Source organism: Cheilinus undulatus, linkage group 14, assembly GCF_018320785.1.
Source record: "Cheilinus undulatus linkage group 14, ASM1832078v1, whole genome shotgun sequence".
NCBI classification, from domain to species: Eukaryota; Metazoa; Chordata; class Actinopteri; order Labriformes; family Labridae; genus Cheilinus; species Cheilinus undulatus.
The window spans coordinates 15,652,530-15,670,445 of NC_054878.1; the positions used below are offsets into that span (position 1 = coordinate 15,652,530).

The following is a 17,916-nucleotide window of genomic DNA, read 5'->3' on the forward strand; positions in this document are numbered from 1 at the left end:
ATTCAAGTTCAATGATGTTAACCACAAGGCAAATTTAAGGCACACATTTCAAATCGTCAGTGATTAATGTGATCATTGTGAATCATGTGAAAAAATGTTTCCTACTACAGCCAAAAAATAAATGAATAGATAACTAGAAAAGCACTCGGAGAGCGCAGACCTCCGCCAAGGCAGCTCAGCCCTATCTCCCAATAGTAAAGAATCCTTTAAAAAATTCCTGGATCCAGACGGTGATCCGGATCACTCCCAAAATCTAATCAATTCTTCCTTATGCCATTTCTGACATTTCCTGAAAGTTTCATTAACATCCGTCCAAAACTTTTTGAGTTATGTTGCTGTCAAACTAACTAACAAACCCAGCCGATCACATAACCTGAGTAAACTTTATTACCTCCTTTGTTGTAGTTCCTTAACCGAAGTAGCCTACAATTCCCAACAAGCATTTCGGCCATTACCATAGCAGCGGGAAGTTGTGTCTCTCATCATGGACATTCAGAGCCGAGTCCTTGCTGCGATAGTACCGGCTACAGGGAGGGAATATGTCGCGAATGAAAACGAGCCAGGACTCGAGGTGCGAGCAGGGAACCGTCAGAGCTCCGGTAACCGGGTCAGAGAGGTCCAGGTGACGGGAACAGCGGAGGTGAGCTGCCCGGCAGACCGAGTGTCAGTGCGGGTCAGTGTAGGAAGCAGCAAAGAGTCAGTCAGCGAGGTGACCAACAGTGTTTCAAGGAGACTTGAATACATCTTACAAGCTGTCAGGTAAACATTTAAACGGTCAACAGAGTTATTCAGTACAGCTTGTATAAAAACAGAAGATTTTTAACGAAGTATTTAACTTGACGCTAACGCTAGCTAGATAGCTAATGCTTATTGTTAGCAAAAGTTACATGTGCGGTTGTAACTCTTTCTACAGTCCTAAGGTTTTAACACAGAATGACAACACTAACTGCAACGTTAATATAGTTAAATTGTTACACGAGCTATATGTAGTCATAAGGCTTTCAAGTACAAAATTATACAATGACAAGTAGCTAGTAGTGTTGTAATAAAAGTCTGACATTTAATGTTATAAACAACGTAACATATGAACACTAAGGGGCGAGTTGACTCATTGGAGCTGAACCTTTAGGTTCATATAACCAGAGGAGGAACTATTGAAAACCACTAAATGCTTTTATTGGACAACTGTCCTGTTACTGTGGATAAAATCCTCTCATTTTTAAGTTGGGTTAAGCAAAATTACAGAAAGACTGGTAAAGAAGTATTTTCAATGTCCATGGTCAAAGTACTTATCTGTAAAACTCCCTGTTTAAAAATCCTAAACTGACATTAACTCCTGCATTGACCTTTCATCATTTAATGTATAGATTTTTACTGTATCTTTACTCAAACAAGCACTGCAGTAAAAAAAACTGCAGTATTTAATTCAGAAAGACTGCCTTTCCCACATCTGCTCCTGAGCCGGGTTTTGGTTAGACTGGGTTTAGAGAATTGCTGCTTTACTGAAGCAGCTGATGCTGGCGAAGTGGCATGTACAGGATTTCCAGGAGCTTGGGCATTGTAGGAAAAAGCACTGCCACATTTTATCACAGAAAGAGCACATCATCAGAAGAGTACCTTTGAAGGTACTTTATCCATTTCTGTTGACTAGAAAGGCAACCTAAAGGGGACTTTATCATACCTAGTCCACTTGAGTATGGTTTGTACACTAAAAGGGCACCTCAGAGGGCTCTTAATCCAGTTTTGTAAACAGTAAGGGCAATCGCCACCAGAGGGGGACCCTAGAGGCTACTATATCATCTTTTTTCCCACTATGTTCTGTTTGCTGGAAGTAAAGTAGAAAGGAACCCTAAAGAGTACTTTATCATGTTTTATTCCCTGCATCAATTCTTCAACCATTAGAAGAGCAACATAAAGACATGTCAAATTTTGTCAACTATGAGGATACCCTAGAGGGAACTTTATCATCTTTTTCCACTATATCGTGGTTTCTTTACTGGACTCTTGTTTTCTTTAAGGACTCTTTTTTTTTCCAACTAGAAAGGCATTCTTAATGGCACTTTGTCTTATTTTGCCCACTTGATCATGGTTTGTACACCATAAGGGCACACTAGAGGGCACTTTATCTTGTTTTGACCACTTGAAGGGCACCATATAAGGGCTCTTTTTGTCATATTTTGTCCATTAGAGGGGCATCCAAGGGGGCACTTCATCATGTTTTATCTACCATAGGGCTAAAAAGAGGGCACTTCCATGTAATGTACTGTGATAGATTTCCCTAGTTACTTTCCATTAGTTGTAGAAGTATTTCTGAGTACAACAATACAAACTTGCAGGTTTTATCTCCCATTTTATTACCCTTTGAATAAATCCAAGTTGCTACAGTAAAAAGCAATGATTGGAGAATCAGCTTATTATACAATTCAAGTTGTATGGCAGGCAGATAGGCTGGCAGTACAATTAATGTTTATTATTCTCTTATGCTCACCACTTTATGTGTATAACTATTCTTTTCAATGCCAAGATTGATCTCATCCCAGTCTGTTTAATTAAACCTTGGCTAGAATGTAATTCTGAAATGATTTATTCCTCACAGACAACATGGTGTCAGTGACAAGGACACCTCAGTGAGGAGGTTTCTCCATCGAGAAGGAGAGCAGTATCACATGAATGCAGAGGTGCAGTATTTCACCAGTGTTGGACACCACTTTTATGTGTGTTAAATTGTTCATGAAATATGGATGTTGCACAATGTTTCCACAGGTCGTGGTCATATTCTCTGATTTCGAGAAGATGGAGCAGGTGTGTAGCATCCTGCTGGAGAAGATGGACAGGAGTGTTTGTGTGGGAACACCTCAGTTCTACCACAGTCCTGAATGCCTGAGTCAGATGAGGTATGGAACGATTTTGAAAAAATATGTAATTGCAATTATTTTTTTCTCATACTGCAAGTGCAGTATGAACTGTTGTATTGAAGAGAATGACCATTTTTATGTAATTCTCATTTTTTTATAAGCATATAAAAATAAGGAAAGTATTGTTTTTCAAACTCTTCTAGAAAAAAAAACTGACACTTAAATGTTTGCATGATTTTTAGAGCAAAACATCTCTCCTGCAATTACAAGTGTTTAACTGTTATTTTGACACACATTTCACCTTCTGGGGTTTATAAATTGCAGGAGGCCACATTGTGATGCAATCCATATTTTGATTAATTGCCCAGCCCTAGTATGTAGATATGCTAACAGTGCTGTGATATCTGCATATACACAAAGTAGCAATTACAGCAAGCCTGTCTTCCTGTGCTCTAGACGGCGGGCATGTGTGTCAGCGGTTGAAAATGCTCAACAGAAGGCTCGTGAAGTCAGTCAGCTCCTTGGGCAAACTCTAGGACCCCCCATACTAATCAGAGAGGAGGAGACAAAGGAGTGGAAGACCGAGGATGATGAGGAGTACGGAGGAAGAAACCAGAGCGCTGCATCCCTTCCTCAGCTTCCTTGTGCACCAACAGTTACTGCCTCCTCCCAGGTGTCTGCATCTTTCAGCCTCAGAGACAGAGGCAGGAAGAAAAACTGAAGACATTTTTAATTGACTCATAAAAGAGAGGAGCACATTTTCACAGTTTGAAGGATTTTATTGCTTTTTGTTACCATTTTATAAAGTGCTTTTTTATCCTCAGCCTACAAAGCAGGAAATTTAGAGGAAAACTAATAAATTTTGAATCAAATTCTGTCCTTTTATCATTATCTGACTCATTCTTAATAAAGTCTATCAATTTAAAGTTGTCTTTGACAATCAGATCACAAAACCCTTAAAGTAAAAGATTGATCCCTTATTTAGTCTATCTTTGGAACAACATATTAAAACACTGTTAGTATTTTAATACTGCACATCTTTAAGAAGTAAAAGCTGAACACATGAAAGCTGAATAACCAGATTTCATGAAGCAGCAAATCCCAGAGTTTCTCCACTGTCTGAAAAGACACCTTCACATTAGCATCCACCTGAGAAGGATTTAAAAATCATCCTTTATGTGCTCTTTCATCGACCTTTATGGTTAAAGATCAATAATCCTGCAGGAAACAGGTCACAGTCATGCTGTTAAAAGTCCTCGTGCTCTTCCTCATCTTCAGGGAAGATCTCTCTGAGCCAGGGCTGCATGACGAACCGCTCGCCATCAAAGTGTGTGAAGTAATTCTCCAGCATGGGAATGTCCGGCTAGAGAAAGTTAGTCCAAGAATTACTGAATATTTTCTTATATGTTTGTGATCATATTCTGTGATTTGCAGTACATACCCTCACTCCGGTGATGCGCTGCAGCTGCGTTTGTGGCAGATAACCAACAAACACGGAGGAGGATGTTGGCCCACTGAAGAGAACTTTATAATGAGGCGTGTGCTGTGCTTGGTAGCCCTGCATGCAAACATGCACAGTCACACACCACACATAACTGGCTTGTTTTTCCATTTCTATGACTTCAATGTCCATGAGTTTGTGAAACAATTACTAACAAAGTTGAGAGATGATAATACGTAGGGTTGTCTTAAAAAAAGGAAATAGAGTTGCTTAGAGTTTTGGCTACTAACCTCAAAGTTGGAGTACATCTTTTTTAACCACTCTGCAGGGGCTCGAGGCTCAGGGTCCCAGCTCACTATCACCCCTAACCTGTTATGATTCCTTTCAATCACCACGTCTCCAACCCGCAGGAAAACAAACATAGGACGGTCACGCACTTCTTTTGAGGCTGCAGGGGTAAAGAAAATGCTGTGAGGTATTTTTAAATGTGCCACATTCACTCAGTCATCTTTTTCACTCTGCATGACCCTATGGTTATGTTCAAACGTGACTAATTTGCAGGTTTCTTAAAAAAAAAAAATTCAGAAACTACTAAATTGGCCTCAAATTTTCCTGAAGTTCCATGTGAAGGATGTTAAATTAGAGCTAAAGTTAACACTTAGCAAACAGTGTGTATGATTAACACTGATTTCATTAACGCTAAAAGATTGGTCTTCAGGCATGTGACAAGGACCAATAAATCAAAATCAAAATTCAGTAGAGGACCAGTACAAGCCGGAAGTTGAAACAGGTACAAATCTGAAGTTGAAAGATCAGCTTTTAAAACCTCAATTCCCCCAAAATTTGAGTGCTGAGTAACGTGTCAATGAAAACATAACACAATAGAATATAAATAACAGATGTTGAAACTGAGGCATTTGACCATTTCATGAAAAATATTTGCGCATTTTGAATTTGATGGCAGCAACACATCTGAAAAAGTAGGGACAGGGCAGCAAAGGCTGTAAAAGCATGTGGTACTAATGAGAAACAGCTGGAGGAGCATTTTGCAACTAATTAGGTTGATTGGCAACAGGTCATAAAAATGCATAAAAGTGCAAATTCTGTTATTATCCCACCATCTACAGTCCATATTATTATCATCAAAAGATTCAGGGAATCTGGAAATCTCTATAAGCAAGGGACAAGGCCGAAGGTCACTATTGGATGGTAGTGATCATTGGGCCCTCAGGTGCACTGCACTAAAAACAGGCATGATCTTGTACTGGAAATCACTGCATGGGCTCAGAAACACTTCCAGAAATTGTTGTCTGTAAACAAAGTTTTTCATGCCATCCAGAAAAAGTTAAAGCTGTCCCATGTAAAGAAGAAGCCATATGTGAACAGGATCCAGAAACGCCATCGTCTTCCCTGGGCCAAAGCTCATTAATAGTGGACTGAGGCAAAATGGAAAACTGTTCTGTAACCTGCAGAAAAAAGGATAGGCCCACCCAGTGTTTTGTCAGTGCACAGTTCAAAAACCTGCATCTCTGAATGTATGGGGTTGTATTAGTGCCTATGGTGTGGGCAGCTTTCACATCTGGAAAGGAACTATCAATGCTGAAAAGTAGAGAGAGGTTTTAGAACATATGCTCCCTTCAGACATCTCTCTCAGGGAAGGCCTTGACTATTTCAGCAACACAATGCTAAACCACATACCACATCTATCACAACAGCATGGCTTCGCAGTAGAAGAGTCCAAGTACTGAACTGGCCTGCCTGCAGTCCAGACTTTTCACCAATAGAGAACCTTTAGAAAACAAAAAATCTGACAAAGACCCAGGACTTATGAGCAGCTAAAATCTGACATCAGACAACAATGTGACAACATTCCTCTCCCAAAACTCCAGTTACTGGTCTTCTCACTTCCCAGATGTTTACAGACTGTTGTTAGACGAAGAGGGGATGCTACACAATGGTAAACGTGGCCCTGTCCCTACTGTTTTGAGATGTGTTGCTGCCATCAAATTCATAATGAGCTGATCTTTGACATTGAATGGTAAAATGTCTCAAACTCAACATCTAACATTCTGTTTCTGTTCTATTGTGATTAAAATATAGGTTTATGCCATTTGAAAACCATTGCATTCTTTTTATTTACAATTTACACTGCATCCCAAGTTTTTTGGAAATGGGGTTGTGAAAGTACTCATATGAGCTGGAATGTCAGTTTATCAGTCAGTGGCTACTAAGACCTAAACACGCATCAAGGTCATTAATCCTCAGGTCTTTTAAAGTTTTTTTTTTTTTTTTTTTGGCAAAAAGTCAAAATATTTGATAAATTCAAACCTCCAAAGTATCCCATTTCATTGTCCTGCATCATATTCTCTATGGCCAGTGACATATTTTCTTCTTCCTCCTGCTCCAAGCCGATAAAAGACCTGTGGGAAGCAAAAACAGTTAACTTTCAACGGCCCTTATGTACGTATAAGGATATTACTTTTTCTGATTTCCAACAACAGAACTATAATTTCTGCTTTTAGAATTTTTGATATAATCATCCAAAAAGTCCATTGACTTTTAAGTAATTTGCCTGAAATGTTGAGAGAATTTGCTGTAAAGCTTTTAGGGATTTCCATTAAAAATAGGGGAATTTGCTTGGAAATGTTCGAAAACTTTCATAGAATTATCAGGATATGCTTGTATATTCTGGATTTTCACTGAAAGTTTTGGGGGAAAATTACTTTGAAAAAAATACATATATGTTTAAATATATATTTTGCTGAATTTTATTGCAGATTTTAGCAGGAGTTTGCTCTGAAAATTTTGATAACGATATACAAATAATAAATGTATATAATTTATTTATTTTGCTGAATTTTATTGCAGATTTTAGCAGGAGTTTGCTCTAAAAATTTGGGAGACTGCAGAAATTATGGAGAATTTTTATTGGAATATTTAGACTATGATAAAGTTTCACAGGAATATTGGGAATATCTGAAGAAATTTTGGGATGTTTGTTTATTTTCAAGAGTTTCATTGAAAGTTTTTCAAAGTTTTTCCACAGGAATTTGGGAATTTTTTTCAGGAATTTTTTAAATGTATTTGTGATTTGGGGTAATGGGATTATGAATTTAAGTCTTTTCATGCCACATATTTGTAAATTATGGGGAATTTGATTTGATATTTTAGTGGGAAATATGATTGGATTTTTTTGTAAAATTTCAGAAATTTATGTAGAATTTTGGAGGGAAACATTTCTTGGCATGTTTAGACTTAATGATAAAAGTTCACTGAAATATTTGGGGATTTTTTAAGAAATTTGGGTTACTTTTTATAGGATACTTTTCACAGAAATTTTAGTCAGGAATTTTAAGGAATTTGTGTGGATTTTAAATGTTAATTTCCAAGAAATTCAGCACTTTAAGAGAAATTGCTGTCCATGCTTGTGGTCCATCATCAAAATAACAAAAAAAATGTCATCATCCCTTCTTTAGAAGATTTTTGGACGTCATTTTTGGTAAAAACGAGTTCCTTTTCAAAGACAAGGCTGACCTTTTAAACCTATAAGGTCCTATTAATCTCAGTTAAGTGGGAGAACCTAAAAATGTAGTCCAAACAAAAGCTCAGATTTCAGGAGGGTATAGTAAGTAATTTACGGTAACTCTTCCTTCATGCAAATACCCTGTATTACTATAAAATTAAACTTTACAAATCTATTTTAAGCATATCAAGGTAGTTGTTGATAGGTTAGAGTGGAATGGATAGCAGAAGTTCATATTTGCATATTCATCCAAATCACATAATAGGCTACTTACTTGACTTTGGTAATCTGCTGGTTCGCCCAGTCCGTCCATACAGTGGCAATATTGAGAAAAGATGCTCTCCACTCTTTCCATATTCTAAGCAGCCTGAAACATCACGCCTATGGATTAATTATACTCAAAAACCACAAAGTTAATGTCTCAGGATACTTTCGCCATTAGAAATATATTTCTATTTTTAACATTAACACTGTTTAATTAAAGTCACTTTAAAGCACGGATCCTACCGTGAGGTCGCGTGGAAGCGCTGCGCTGACGTAGAGCCGCTCCACCTGGAGATGAGGTACTGCGCAGGCAACGCGGACAGAAGCAGCACGAGCTGCAGCACCGCGGCCGACGTCAACTGAGGCATGACTGCGCAGCCGTCACCTGCAGACGGAAAGGAGCGTCAGGTGGATGTGACAGGTGCCTATACCTGCAAATTAACAGTCCAAAGTGTACGTGGAAGTAATGGCGAAATAAGAACAACATGCACGACTGCGTACTTACTGACAAGTGTTCAGCAGCTCTGTAGACTTGCATATTCACTTTATGTTAGCTAACTTCCTAAATAATTATGCCCAAGAGTAAGGCTACTTCTGGGGTTCATAAAGGTTTACTTTATCTTAGCTTAACGTGTACAAAGCTGCCACAAATTCTGGGAGGAAAAAGTTTGCCAAATAGGCTAACATATTGCGCGGCAAAAACTCAAGTTTAACTGCGGTCACACCATTCATCTCATCGTCCAATCAACAATAATAAGCCTTACCTCGTATTAAAATCCAGAGTCTGCTCTCCAACTATGTGTCAAACATTTCATCTCAGCGAGTCTGTCTGAGTCTGGAAACCAGGGCAGAGTGACGAGGTTTCACTTCTGTTTTATTTACATAAAGCACTTTCACGCGCTCATGCCGCTGCCACCTGTGTATTTACATTTTTCGTCAAATTTGCCAAACAGGTTGTCTGACCAATGGCGGCAGCCCACGGAGGAACCGGCGGACCTTTAGCGGCTCGCCACGTCAGGACGAGCCGAGCCCGAGAGCTCGGTGCGGGGAGGTGGTTAGTGGCGCAGTTACGCTGTGGAAACGCAAGGTGGTAGAGTTGTTCGTGTATTTATTCAGCTGTTTCTGCAGAAAATATAGCGGGTCAGTTTTAAAGCTTAGGTTTATGCTGTGTGTCAGCCTGTTGGTCTGTAGCTGGCTCTTGACTCAGTGAGAGAAAGGCGTCAGTCACCGAGAGAGGGATGGTGGAGTCATTTTGACGATGGACCACATCGTGCTGAAGCCAAGCTTAGACATGATTTCCAAAACAAAACAAAACAAAACAAAACAAAACAAAACGAAAAAAAAAAAAAAAAAAAAAACCAGACCAAACCAAACCAAAAAACAGGTTTATTGGAAATTTTCATTTCCAAATCTACACAAGTTCCCTTAAATTTCAAAGAAATTGCTCCAAACTTGTGTTAAAATTCCTAAATATATTTTTACAGTATCTGATCTAAAAGTTCTTAAAATATTCCCCAAATGTTTCAGTGAAACTTAATCATGAAGAATAAATATTCCTATGAAAAGTTCCCCAAAAATTCCATGTTAATTCCTGAAAACTGTAAGGTAAATTGTTTTAAAGCAAATTCCGTATAATTTCGCCAAAAATTTAAAGACATTCCTTAAATTTCCAAGAAAATGCTGGGAAAAAAATCCCCAAATATATCCAACTTTCTTGAAATTTCCATCAAAATTGTTGAAAATTTCAAAGAACCTCTAAAATTTACAAAAAAAATTTGAAATAAATACCTAAAAATATCAAAGCACCCCCAATCAAATTATATTACCTAAAGAAAAAAATACATTTCCCTTATTTCCATGTAAACATTAAATTTCCAAACTCTCCCCTCAAATTTCCATGAAAATGGAGAAAACTTTCAAGGCAAATTTCTCCCAAAAAATTTCTTTGAAACTCTCTGAGATACACAAACATGTCGTCAAAGTTGTTGATGAAAATATTTTAAAATCAACTTAGAAAAAAATAGACTGTTGTCTAAGAAAATAAGCCATTTCTAACTTCTGCAATGAACAAGACCATCCAAAATATAAAGCAATTCACCTGAAACAAACCACGAAGAACTTATCAGTCAGAATGCTGCTGTCAAAGACTGAACTAAGAATATTTGTCTGTAATTTTATTTTATTCTAGTTAGTTTTGTATGCACTCAAGGCATTTTTAATTTTGGTATAATCTTACAACCTTGTTTACACTGTAACTTTTTAGCTGGCTGGTATCAAACCACTTCTTGAACATAATACACAGCAAACAAAACAGCCAAAAGAAAACACGTTTTTTATTTCTTAAAAAGACAGCACATACTGCAACTTGAATTAAAAAAATCACATTCAAAACAAATATCAGTGAAAAAGTGATTTTTTAATGACACAATCAACAACATTAAAGAAAAGTGGATATGGAAACACAACTGTTTATTCACTTAAAATATTGGTATGAACTAACAGGACAGCAGTACTCCCCTAAAACATACATTCTAGCTTTATGCGTCTTTTTGCTTTAATTCCTTTATATATAAAAGTATCCAAACTAACAAAGACACCCTCTTTAAATGGTTCACATAAAACAGGCCCCCTCTTCCCCCTTAAAACCCCACGTCCCCTTAAAACATCCCAATGTACTCTCCTGCGGCTCACATGCAGCCGCCTCACTCACACAGACACACACAACGATCAGAGGCTACAAACAGCACGACTCTGCCACACTTTAGCACAGTACTGGGGTAAATGTTTCTGAAGTGAGCTTCTGAAATGCAGTGCAGGGTTTTTTCTTTGAATATGAGGGCTGAAGGCTGATCAGGAGTGTTTGAGTCACTTAAGACAACTTAAATCCAAAAATAAAATCAAACATGGAAGATATGGGATGTTGATACGGCATTAAAGAGGAGTAAGGACTCTTTATATTCACTGATTCTGATGTGTTTTCTGTGACTTGCTTTTAAGGCCCTTTCAAATGACTGGAGGTTTGTGTAGTATTACCATTAAGGATAAGACAGCAATACCAGCAATAGTAAATAAGCTTTTAGTTGATGGTTAGTGCTGGCAATCTGATGAGGATGGGTCCACAGCAAAATTAACAAGACTATTATGATTGCATCTAATTTAATTATAATATTTAAACTGACTCCATCCCTATGGGCATTGACATCTCTCCTGATTTAAACATTAGAGCTTCTTCACTTCTTTCATCAGCTCATATAAACTAAGGTTGTAATGATACCAGAATTTTAATATTTAATATGATTTGATTAAAAACTAAGCAAAATCGATACCTGTTGCCATTCATAGCTTTCAGTCAAATGATCTCGCAGAAGCCTAGAGGGCAAAAAAAGCTTAGAACAGGTGAAGCTACCACTAAACACTGCAACACTGCGGTGCAAGACATTTATTCTCCATCTTTTCAAATTGTAATTTTTTTGTAACTTTGGACCCTTATACAGCACCTAGGGCACTATTTAAGTTAGTAAAATGAGAGACCTCCAAGCTAGAAGTGTAATGTTTTCAGAAAACATCACATAATAACTATTATTTCATAGATAGAGAGGAGAACCCTTCTCTTTACACTGAAGCCAGGATGAAAATCTACAAATGTACTGACATTTTTATGTATTATTGGTGTGTTTGGGTCGATAATGCTGCTTTTTGGGAAGTGAAGGGAAAGAACTTCTTCATCATAAAAGTTTAGGTGAGTAATATTTAGTTAACATTAGCTAGTTCATGTTACTTACAGATCATCACTGTCAGCTGTCAGTCAGTGTTCTGGGGCTCTAATGTTAAAAGACAGTAGTATTTTCATCAGCTTGACACAATATTGAGAGGTGAGGTTGCAGACTGTTCATCTCATCCTCTCTCACAGACCATTAATCTGAGACACCGTATATCTCAGAATGAAAGTGCTATAATTTGCCTGTACAAGGTATATTCAGTTTAAGATTTTTTTAAAATTGAACTTTATTCATAAACAAATTTTGACAGTTCCATTCATGAAATTTCAAATATTACAAACTAAGAAACATTTCACAAATAAAACAGAAAAAGATCAGAGGTGTAGTCTGTGATTAAATTATGCATAGACCCCTATTAGAGGTAGTTACACGAACGGTACCTGGCTTTAGCTTTGTTAGCTTGAGCTAAAGCTAACATAACATTACGACTTAAGCAAATGTAGGTAAGTTGGCTCTAGCAACATGAGCTTTAACAAACGCAGCTACTCAGATAATGTACCTACATAGCTTACACAGCTCCTTTGTAAACATAGCTTTAGCAATGTAAGCTAGGTAGCTCCACTGTCTGTAGCTAAGATAACTTTTGCAACATGAGCTTTAGCAAACGTAGCTTAAGCAAATGTAGCTATGTAGATAATGTACCCACATAGCTTACATACAGTGCTTAACAAATTTATTAGACCACCCTAACCCTAACCAAAGTAAGGTTTATGCCACAGCTGCCCTAAATTAACAGCATTGGTATTTACCAAAATCATTTTTTATGTTTCTGCAATGGTTAATACACCAATATGTAGGAGCTCTTTAACCCAAATGATACTTTTAATGCTAAAATATCATTATTATTGTTATCCATGAATTTTCAAATTTACTGACTTACAAAAAACCTGAAAAAATAGTAAAGCACATTATTTCTTGATTCATATGTCAAATTATAGTTATTTACTTGCATTCCTGAACAGAAAAATGAGTTTTAGTGGTTGAATGTTATGCTTGATTCATTTCTGACTTCTCAGAGAAGCCCAGTGAGCTCAAAATTGGGTGAATTCTCTTTGAAATTCCTCATCCCTGTTCAAAATGGTAAAACGTGGAGAGCTCACTGAAAATGAAAGAGCCCGCATTAAAGTATTTCATGATGCTGGATGGTCTCTGAGACAAATATGACAGGTGGTCTAATAAATTTGTTAAGCACTGTAGCTGCTTTGGGAGCCGAGCTTTAGCTATATTAGCTCCATAGGTCTGTTATCTGTAGCAAAGTTAGCTTTCACTTTATGAACTTTTCCAAACATAGCCAAAGCTAATGTAGCTACATAGACAACATAACTTCATAGCTTACATAGATGCTTTGTGAACTTCTCCATAGCTAAATTTGCTATATTAGCTAGGTAGCTCTGTTATCTGTAGCAAAGTTAGCTTTCGCAATGTGAGCTTTAGCAACTGTAACTAAAGCTAACTTAGCTATGCAAATAGTGTAGCTATGAAGCTTAAGTAGTGGCTTTGTGTATAGCTGTTGCTATTTTAGTAGCTACATTATCTACGCAGCTGAGACAGCTAACTGAGCTGACTACGTTAGAATGTTTTCATGGAGAACAAGCTTTTTTTCCTGTAGGCTGACCATTTACTCAGCTTTTTTAAGCATTTTGTAATCATGTTTTTGGATTTTATCTTTTGGTAACCCTTACCTACACTACAAACAGAAGTTTAATCTGATTTTATTTCTCAAATTTTAGTGCATATTTTCATTCTGAGATGAACGGTCTGTGAGAGTGGCCATCAGAGACGGGCGTCTGCAGCCAGACTGTCTTGACAATATTTGAGTCAGGATTTGAAGTATTCTGTTTAGTGCTATTGTAACCTGAGCCAGTGGAGCATCTATTGATATTGATGTGTTTTTTGCTCCTCTCTGGGCTCAAAAGATCACATGCCGTATCAGTGAATTATCACCAAAGACCAACAGCTATTTTCAATGGTGGAAAATGAGGTTTTTTTTCTGGCCACCAGGGTGCAGTTCCACAAGTATTTCATGTCAGGTGAAAGCTATGAAAAGCAAAGAAACAAAATTAGAAGTCCTGGGCACCTGATGCTGGGAATTTTGTATCTATTTAACAAAAATGGCAAAGTTAAATCCTTCACAATTCTAATTTGCAGATAACAGTGGCAATGCATTGAAAATTTTGTGCAAACTATGTGCAATTTAGCAACTGTGAATGAGTTTGCTTGCATTTTTTGATGTACTAATTCCTCACCAATGCACCTGTCTTATGTGGTATTATTTTCAAAGCTTCAGTACTCTTCTGCAATATCCAGAAATTAAATTGCTTTAATATAAGGGATGCACAATATTGGATCTTTGCAGATATCTGAGGGTGGGAAATTAGTACCCACCACCAGCCATATGCAGGTATTTTTGAGCAGTGTCAGGTAAATTTGCTCAACTTACCAGAGGTTGGGGCACGTAAATAAAACAGAATCCCAGCTATCTCTGCTTATTCCTGCTGACCTTATGAGCAGAGACGAGCAGACCTGAGGTTAAGATGCAGTTAAATTTGCATTTTAGGACATGACTGCAATGGAAATGCCAAACACTCTCAAAATAACAAAACGTTTCCAAATATTAAATGGGCTGTAACTTGAATACTTTACCTCATGCTGCTAGTTAAAATAAATTGGCTGGTAGATTTTTGTATCCACCAGTCACTGTGGCAGCTACTGGTTGTGAGATCGATTCCTGGTCTCAGCGCATGTATTCCCCCACTCTCTCCATATATTTCCTGTCTCCCTTTGGCTGTCCTATCTAATAAAAGCAAAAAAGCCAGAAAAATTATCTTGTAAAAGAATATGGATTAACAAATTTCAGTCCTCAAAACAGACGTTAAAACTTAAGGAATGACGATGAATAAAGACAAAGACTTCAACTGATGTAGGTCTGTTGGTCCAACCTAAAACTCCACTTATATTTATATATCAGTTTTGAATATTGGCAGAAATGTTCATATCTGCAATACTGATAACTGGCTTTTTAAGCTGCTGATACCGATATCAAGCCAATAACATTGTGCATCCCTATTAAAAATAGCTGGTATTCAAAAAGTTTGAAATTTTGTCAACCTTAATGTAAACATTTTGTTTTAAAGTGAGCTCACACCTGGAGGTTAAGAAGCCTGTGGTCTTAAATTTAGTTTTCATGCCTTTCTCACTCATAATCTGTGTGTAAATGTCATTGTTATTTCTGATTCGTGCCTGCAATGAGGTTAACTTTGAGGTTAGCTTCCTATCTTTAAACCTTAATACCATTATCAGAAGGAGTCAACAAGTCTTTAAGTAAATACAAGCCACATAGACCTCTAAAAAGCTGTTAACTCCACTGATGTAGCCACAACTATCCTCCTTGTATGGCAGAGACACAGACACAAAAAACTTGACACATAACATATAAAACTGCTTTTGAAAACAAACACATTCAAACGCCATGGTCTAAAACTTCAGTGCCCAAACGAACAGAGAATTTGGCATTGACAAAAACAGAACAACAATGGTAAACAGATGAGATAGATATATGTTCAATAATATGTGATATAAAGACCTTTTAAAGGAACCCAGGTGTGTACAGATGCTACAGTCCAGTTCTGTCAAGTTAAACCCACAACACACATGATGTCGCTGATTTTGGCATTGCTCTATGCTGGATGAAAACAGAAAAGATGCTGAACCAAAGGGGGTTGGGGGCACTTAAAAAGTGGACCCATTTGTTGCATGGACAGACAGGGAGAGAATGACATGATATTTTTGCCACTAGTCAGACTGTTTTTCACTCTTAAGAGCCAAGTCCGGTCCTCTGAAGTCTGACACAAAAGAAAAACTCTAAAAAAAAGGCCCCAAAAGCAGAAACAGAGGATTCTATATGCCAGAGTAGCAAAGGCACACAATCAGAAAGATGAATATAAAACTTCTCTCTCTCTGCTTCTGTCCAAAATCAGTCCACTTCAGTTAGATCTGGTTCAATCCTGTTCGCTCCAGGCATGAGAAAGTGCTAGAACATGCGCAACAAATTTCTGTGTGTGGTCACCATATAAACAACACTTAAAAAGTATTTTCTATTATGTTAATTTCAAAATACACAGGGTTATTTCCTACGACTGCATTGATAACCGGTCTGTGGTAAGTGCATCTCAAAGCTAGTCACCCGAAGCTTCTCTGGCTGTACCTTAGGTATAAACTGACGGTTATAGGATAATATATTGACGTGAATAATGGTTTTACAACAACAAATAAGTTTTTTAACTGCTATAAATACATTTCTTTGAGTTTTCACAACGTATGCCACTGTTTGCACGCTGAACGTGATAGACACACTCACCTGTGGTAGAAAATCACACACGCTCCTTCAAATACGCACTCGCAGAGTCACACACAGGCACATACTTTACTTTGCAGCGCACAGGCCAAGCACACCTACACACGCACCGAAGACAGAAAGGCACAAGGTATTGCTAATGTTGGACGCGTTAAAACATGATCCATCAAAACATTTAAATGACTCTTTCACACATGCAATCTCCTCCTCACAGTAAAAACATCATTTATAAAATGGAGATGCTTTTTCCTTCTACTAAACATGCAAAGAAAGAACAAATACACCCACACATACCTGCACACACTGACGGTAAACAAAACCTACAGATCTACAGTACCAACAAAGGTACACCATTTGGTATTTTAGCGCAGACGGGCACGCTCAGGCCAGTAAATGTATAAGTAAGACTTCCAAAACAGAGCGGGTCATCACGTACAAATCTTATAAAAGAGAGGAGGGGTTGTATAAAAAAAGAGGGAGATCGATGGCGAAGGGGCTGTTTTTTTAGGCCAGCGGTCTGTGATCAGTCACAGACTTAATTAGCTTAGTGACTAAAGATACATCCAGCTCTCCTTGTGTGTTTTCTTTTTCAAGTACTGTTAAGCCCAGTCTGATGCCAGCAAGTAGGGAGTGGCACGCTGCAAAGGAGTGATTTTCAAGACCACCAGCGTAGGAGTCTGTGAGCTCCTGTGGGATCCAACATGGACCATAATGGAGGAGGAGTCAGAACAAAGGAACTTGGTCTCAGAAAGCCTTTAGCAATATGCTAACCAAGGCTAACTGGGCTGCTGTCTCTCCATGAATAGCAGCTCCTCTCGACATCAGGCATGACTTCCTGGACTCCCATAATCCACATTTCTTCTCATCAGGGTAGCCTCCTTTAACTCAAGTTTTGCGTGTCTCCTTTACCATCCTATCAGATTGGCTTTGGCCTTCTCTGTCAGCTTTCGGACACGCCCCTTTGAGGAGGTGCCAAACGTGATTGATGAGTCCTCAAAAAGCAGCTGCCTCTGCTCCTCCTCAGAGTCCTCCTCCATGTACCAAGCAGACCGTCGCCCCTGGTTCCGCGTGCGCATTGACCCTCCAGTGTCCTCCCCTGCCTCTTTCCGACTGGACCGCTGAGGAGCAGTCTGCGGAGGAGGCGTGACCTCCTCATTGGCTTTCCTGCTGCTCCTCCTCAGAGGCGATGGCTCCGGTGACTCAGCAGGAGGAGGACTTGTGTCATCAGTTCTTACCGCTCGGGGTCGACCTCGCCGCTTAGGTGATGACATTCCAGAGTCTGACAGAACAGAGGTTTCCTGTGCCGAAGAGGTCCCGCCCTCATCCCCTGTTGATTGGTCAAGGTCATCGTCAGGGGTGGCGCTCCTGCGGGTGCTGCTTCTTCTCGTGTCCTCCGTCTCTGGTTTGCTCTTCCTGTCTTTCTTCTTCCCTGGAGGACGGCCCCGAGGTCTTGAAGGGCTCCCTGGAGTTTTGACTTCAGGAGGACTCAGTGGAGGGTCCAGTTTGGATTTTCTTCCCCTCCTTCCCACGGCAAGGGTCACATGACTGCTGTGGCCGTTCAGGTGGGCAGTGCTCTGAGCTGAGGGGCTGACAGGAGAGCCTGAAATACAACAAGGCACAAAAGCATAAATATGATCTTTAATATCAAGTAAGTGGTAATCAATCTGAAAATCTGGACCCCTGGAAATGTCATCCAGTGA

The 17,916-nt window shown here is 38.6% G+C and overlaps 3 protein-coding genes across 3 annotated transcripts in view; 1 reads left to right on the top strand and 2 right to left on the bottom strand.

Annotated features, from left to right (window-relative positions):
- The first annotated feature begins 455 nt into the window (after positions 1-455).
- irak1bp1 (interleukin-1 receptor-associated kinase 1 binding protein 1) lies at positions 456-3,727 on the top strand. The gene is made up of 4 exons (XM_041804773.1): positions 456-759; positions 2,597-2,678; positions 2,764-2,894; positions 3,312-3,727. The coding sequence occupies exons 1-4, from the start codon at positions 485-487 to the stop codon at positions 3,574-3,576; spliced, it is 753 nt and encodes a 250-aa protein (XP_041660707.1). The 5' UTR covers positions 456-484; the 3' UTR covers positions 3,577-3,727.
- A 140-nt stretch (positions 3,728-3,867) lies between these two features.
- Positions 3,868-9,012, bottom strand: si:dkey-261l7.2. Its single transcript, XM_041804774.1, has 7 exons — positions 8,848-9,012; positions 8,327-8,468; positions 8,094-8,186; positions 6,625-6,716; positions 4,587-4,744; positions 4,297-4,413; positions 3,868-4,218 (listed from the first exon to the last, which is right to left on the bottom strand). Exons 2-7 carry the CDS (start codon positions 8,449-8,451, stop codon positions 4,102-4,104), a joined length of 702 nt encoding a protein of 233 aa, XP_041660708.1. The 5' UTR covers positions 8,452-8,468; positions 8,848-9,012; the 3' UTR covers positions 3,868-4,101.
- Positions 9,013-12,772: 3,760 nt separating this feature from the next.
- The window catches only part of LOC121521199 (pleckstrin homology domain interacting protein), an 88,141-nt gene continuing 82,997 nt past the window's right edge, over positions 12,773-17,916 (bottom strand). Inside the window, exon 40 of the mRNA XM_041804967.1 lies at positions 12,773-17,816. Coding sequence (XP_041660901.1) covers positions 17,122-17,816 — 695 coding nt within the window. The 3' untranslated portion in view covers positions 12,773-17,121. The remainder of the gene's footprint in view (positions 17,817-17,916) is intronic.

Bases quoted from the DNA above. Each gene is read 5' to 3' on its own strand.
- irak1bp1 (XM_041804773.1), top strand. From the start codon at position 485: ATGGACATTCAGAGCCGAGTCCTTGCTGCGATAGTACCGGCTACAGGG. The intron at 760-2,596 runs GTAAACATTTAA...TATTCCTCACAG, and splicing joins TACATCTTACAAGCTGTCAG to ACAACATGGTGTCAGTGACA. The intron at 2,895-3,311 runs GTATGGAACGAT...CCTGTGCTCTAG, and splicing joins GAATGCCTGAGTCAGATGAG to ACGGCGGGCATGTGTGTCAG.
- si:dkey-261l7.2 (XM_041804774.1), bottom strand. From the start codon at position 8,451: ATGCCTCAGTTGACGTCGGCCGCGGTGCTGCAGCTCGTGCTGCTTCTG. The intron at 4,745-6,624 runs GTTTGAATTTAT...TTACCCCTGCAG, and splicing joins TGAAATGGGATACTTTGGAG to CCTCAAAAGAAGTGCGTGAC. The intron at 4,219-4,296 runs GTATGTACTGCA...AACTTTCTCTAG, and splicing joins AGCGCATCACCGGAGTGAGG to CCGGACATTCCCATGCTGGA.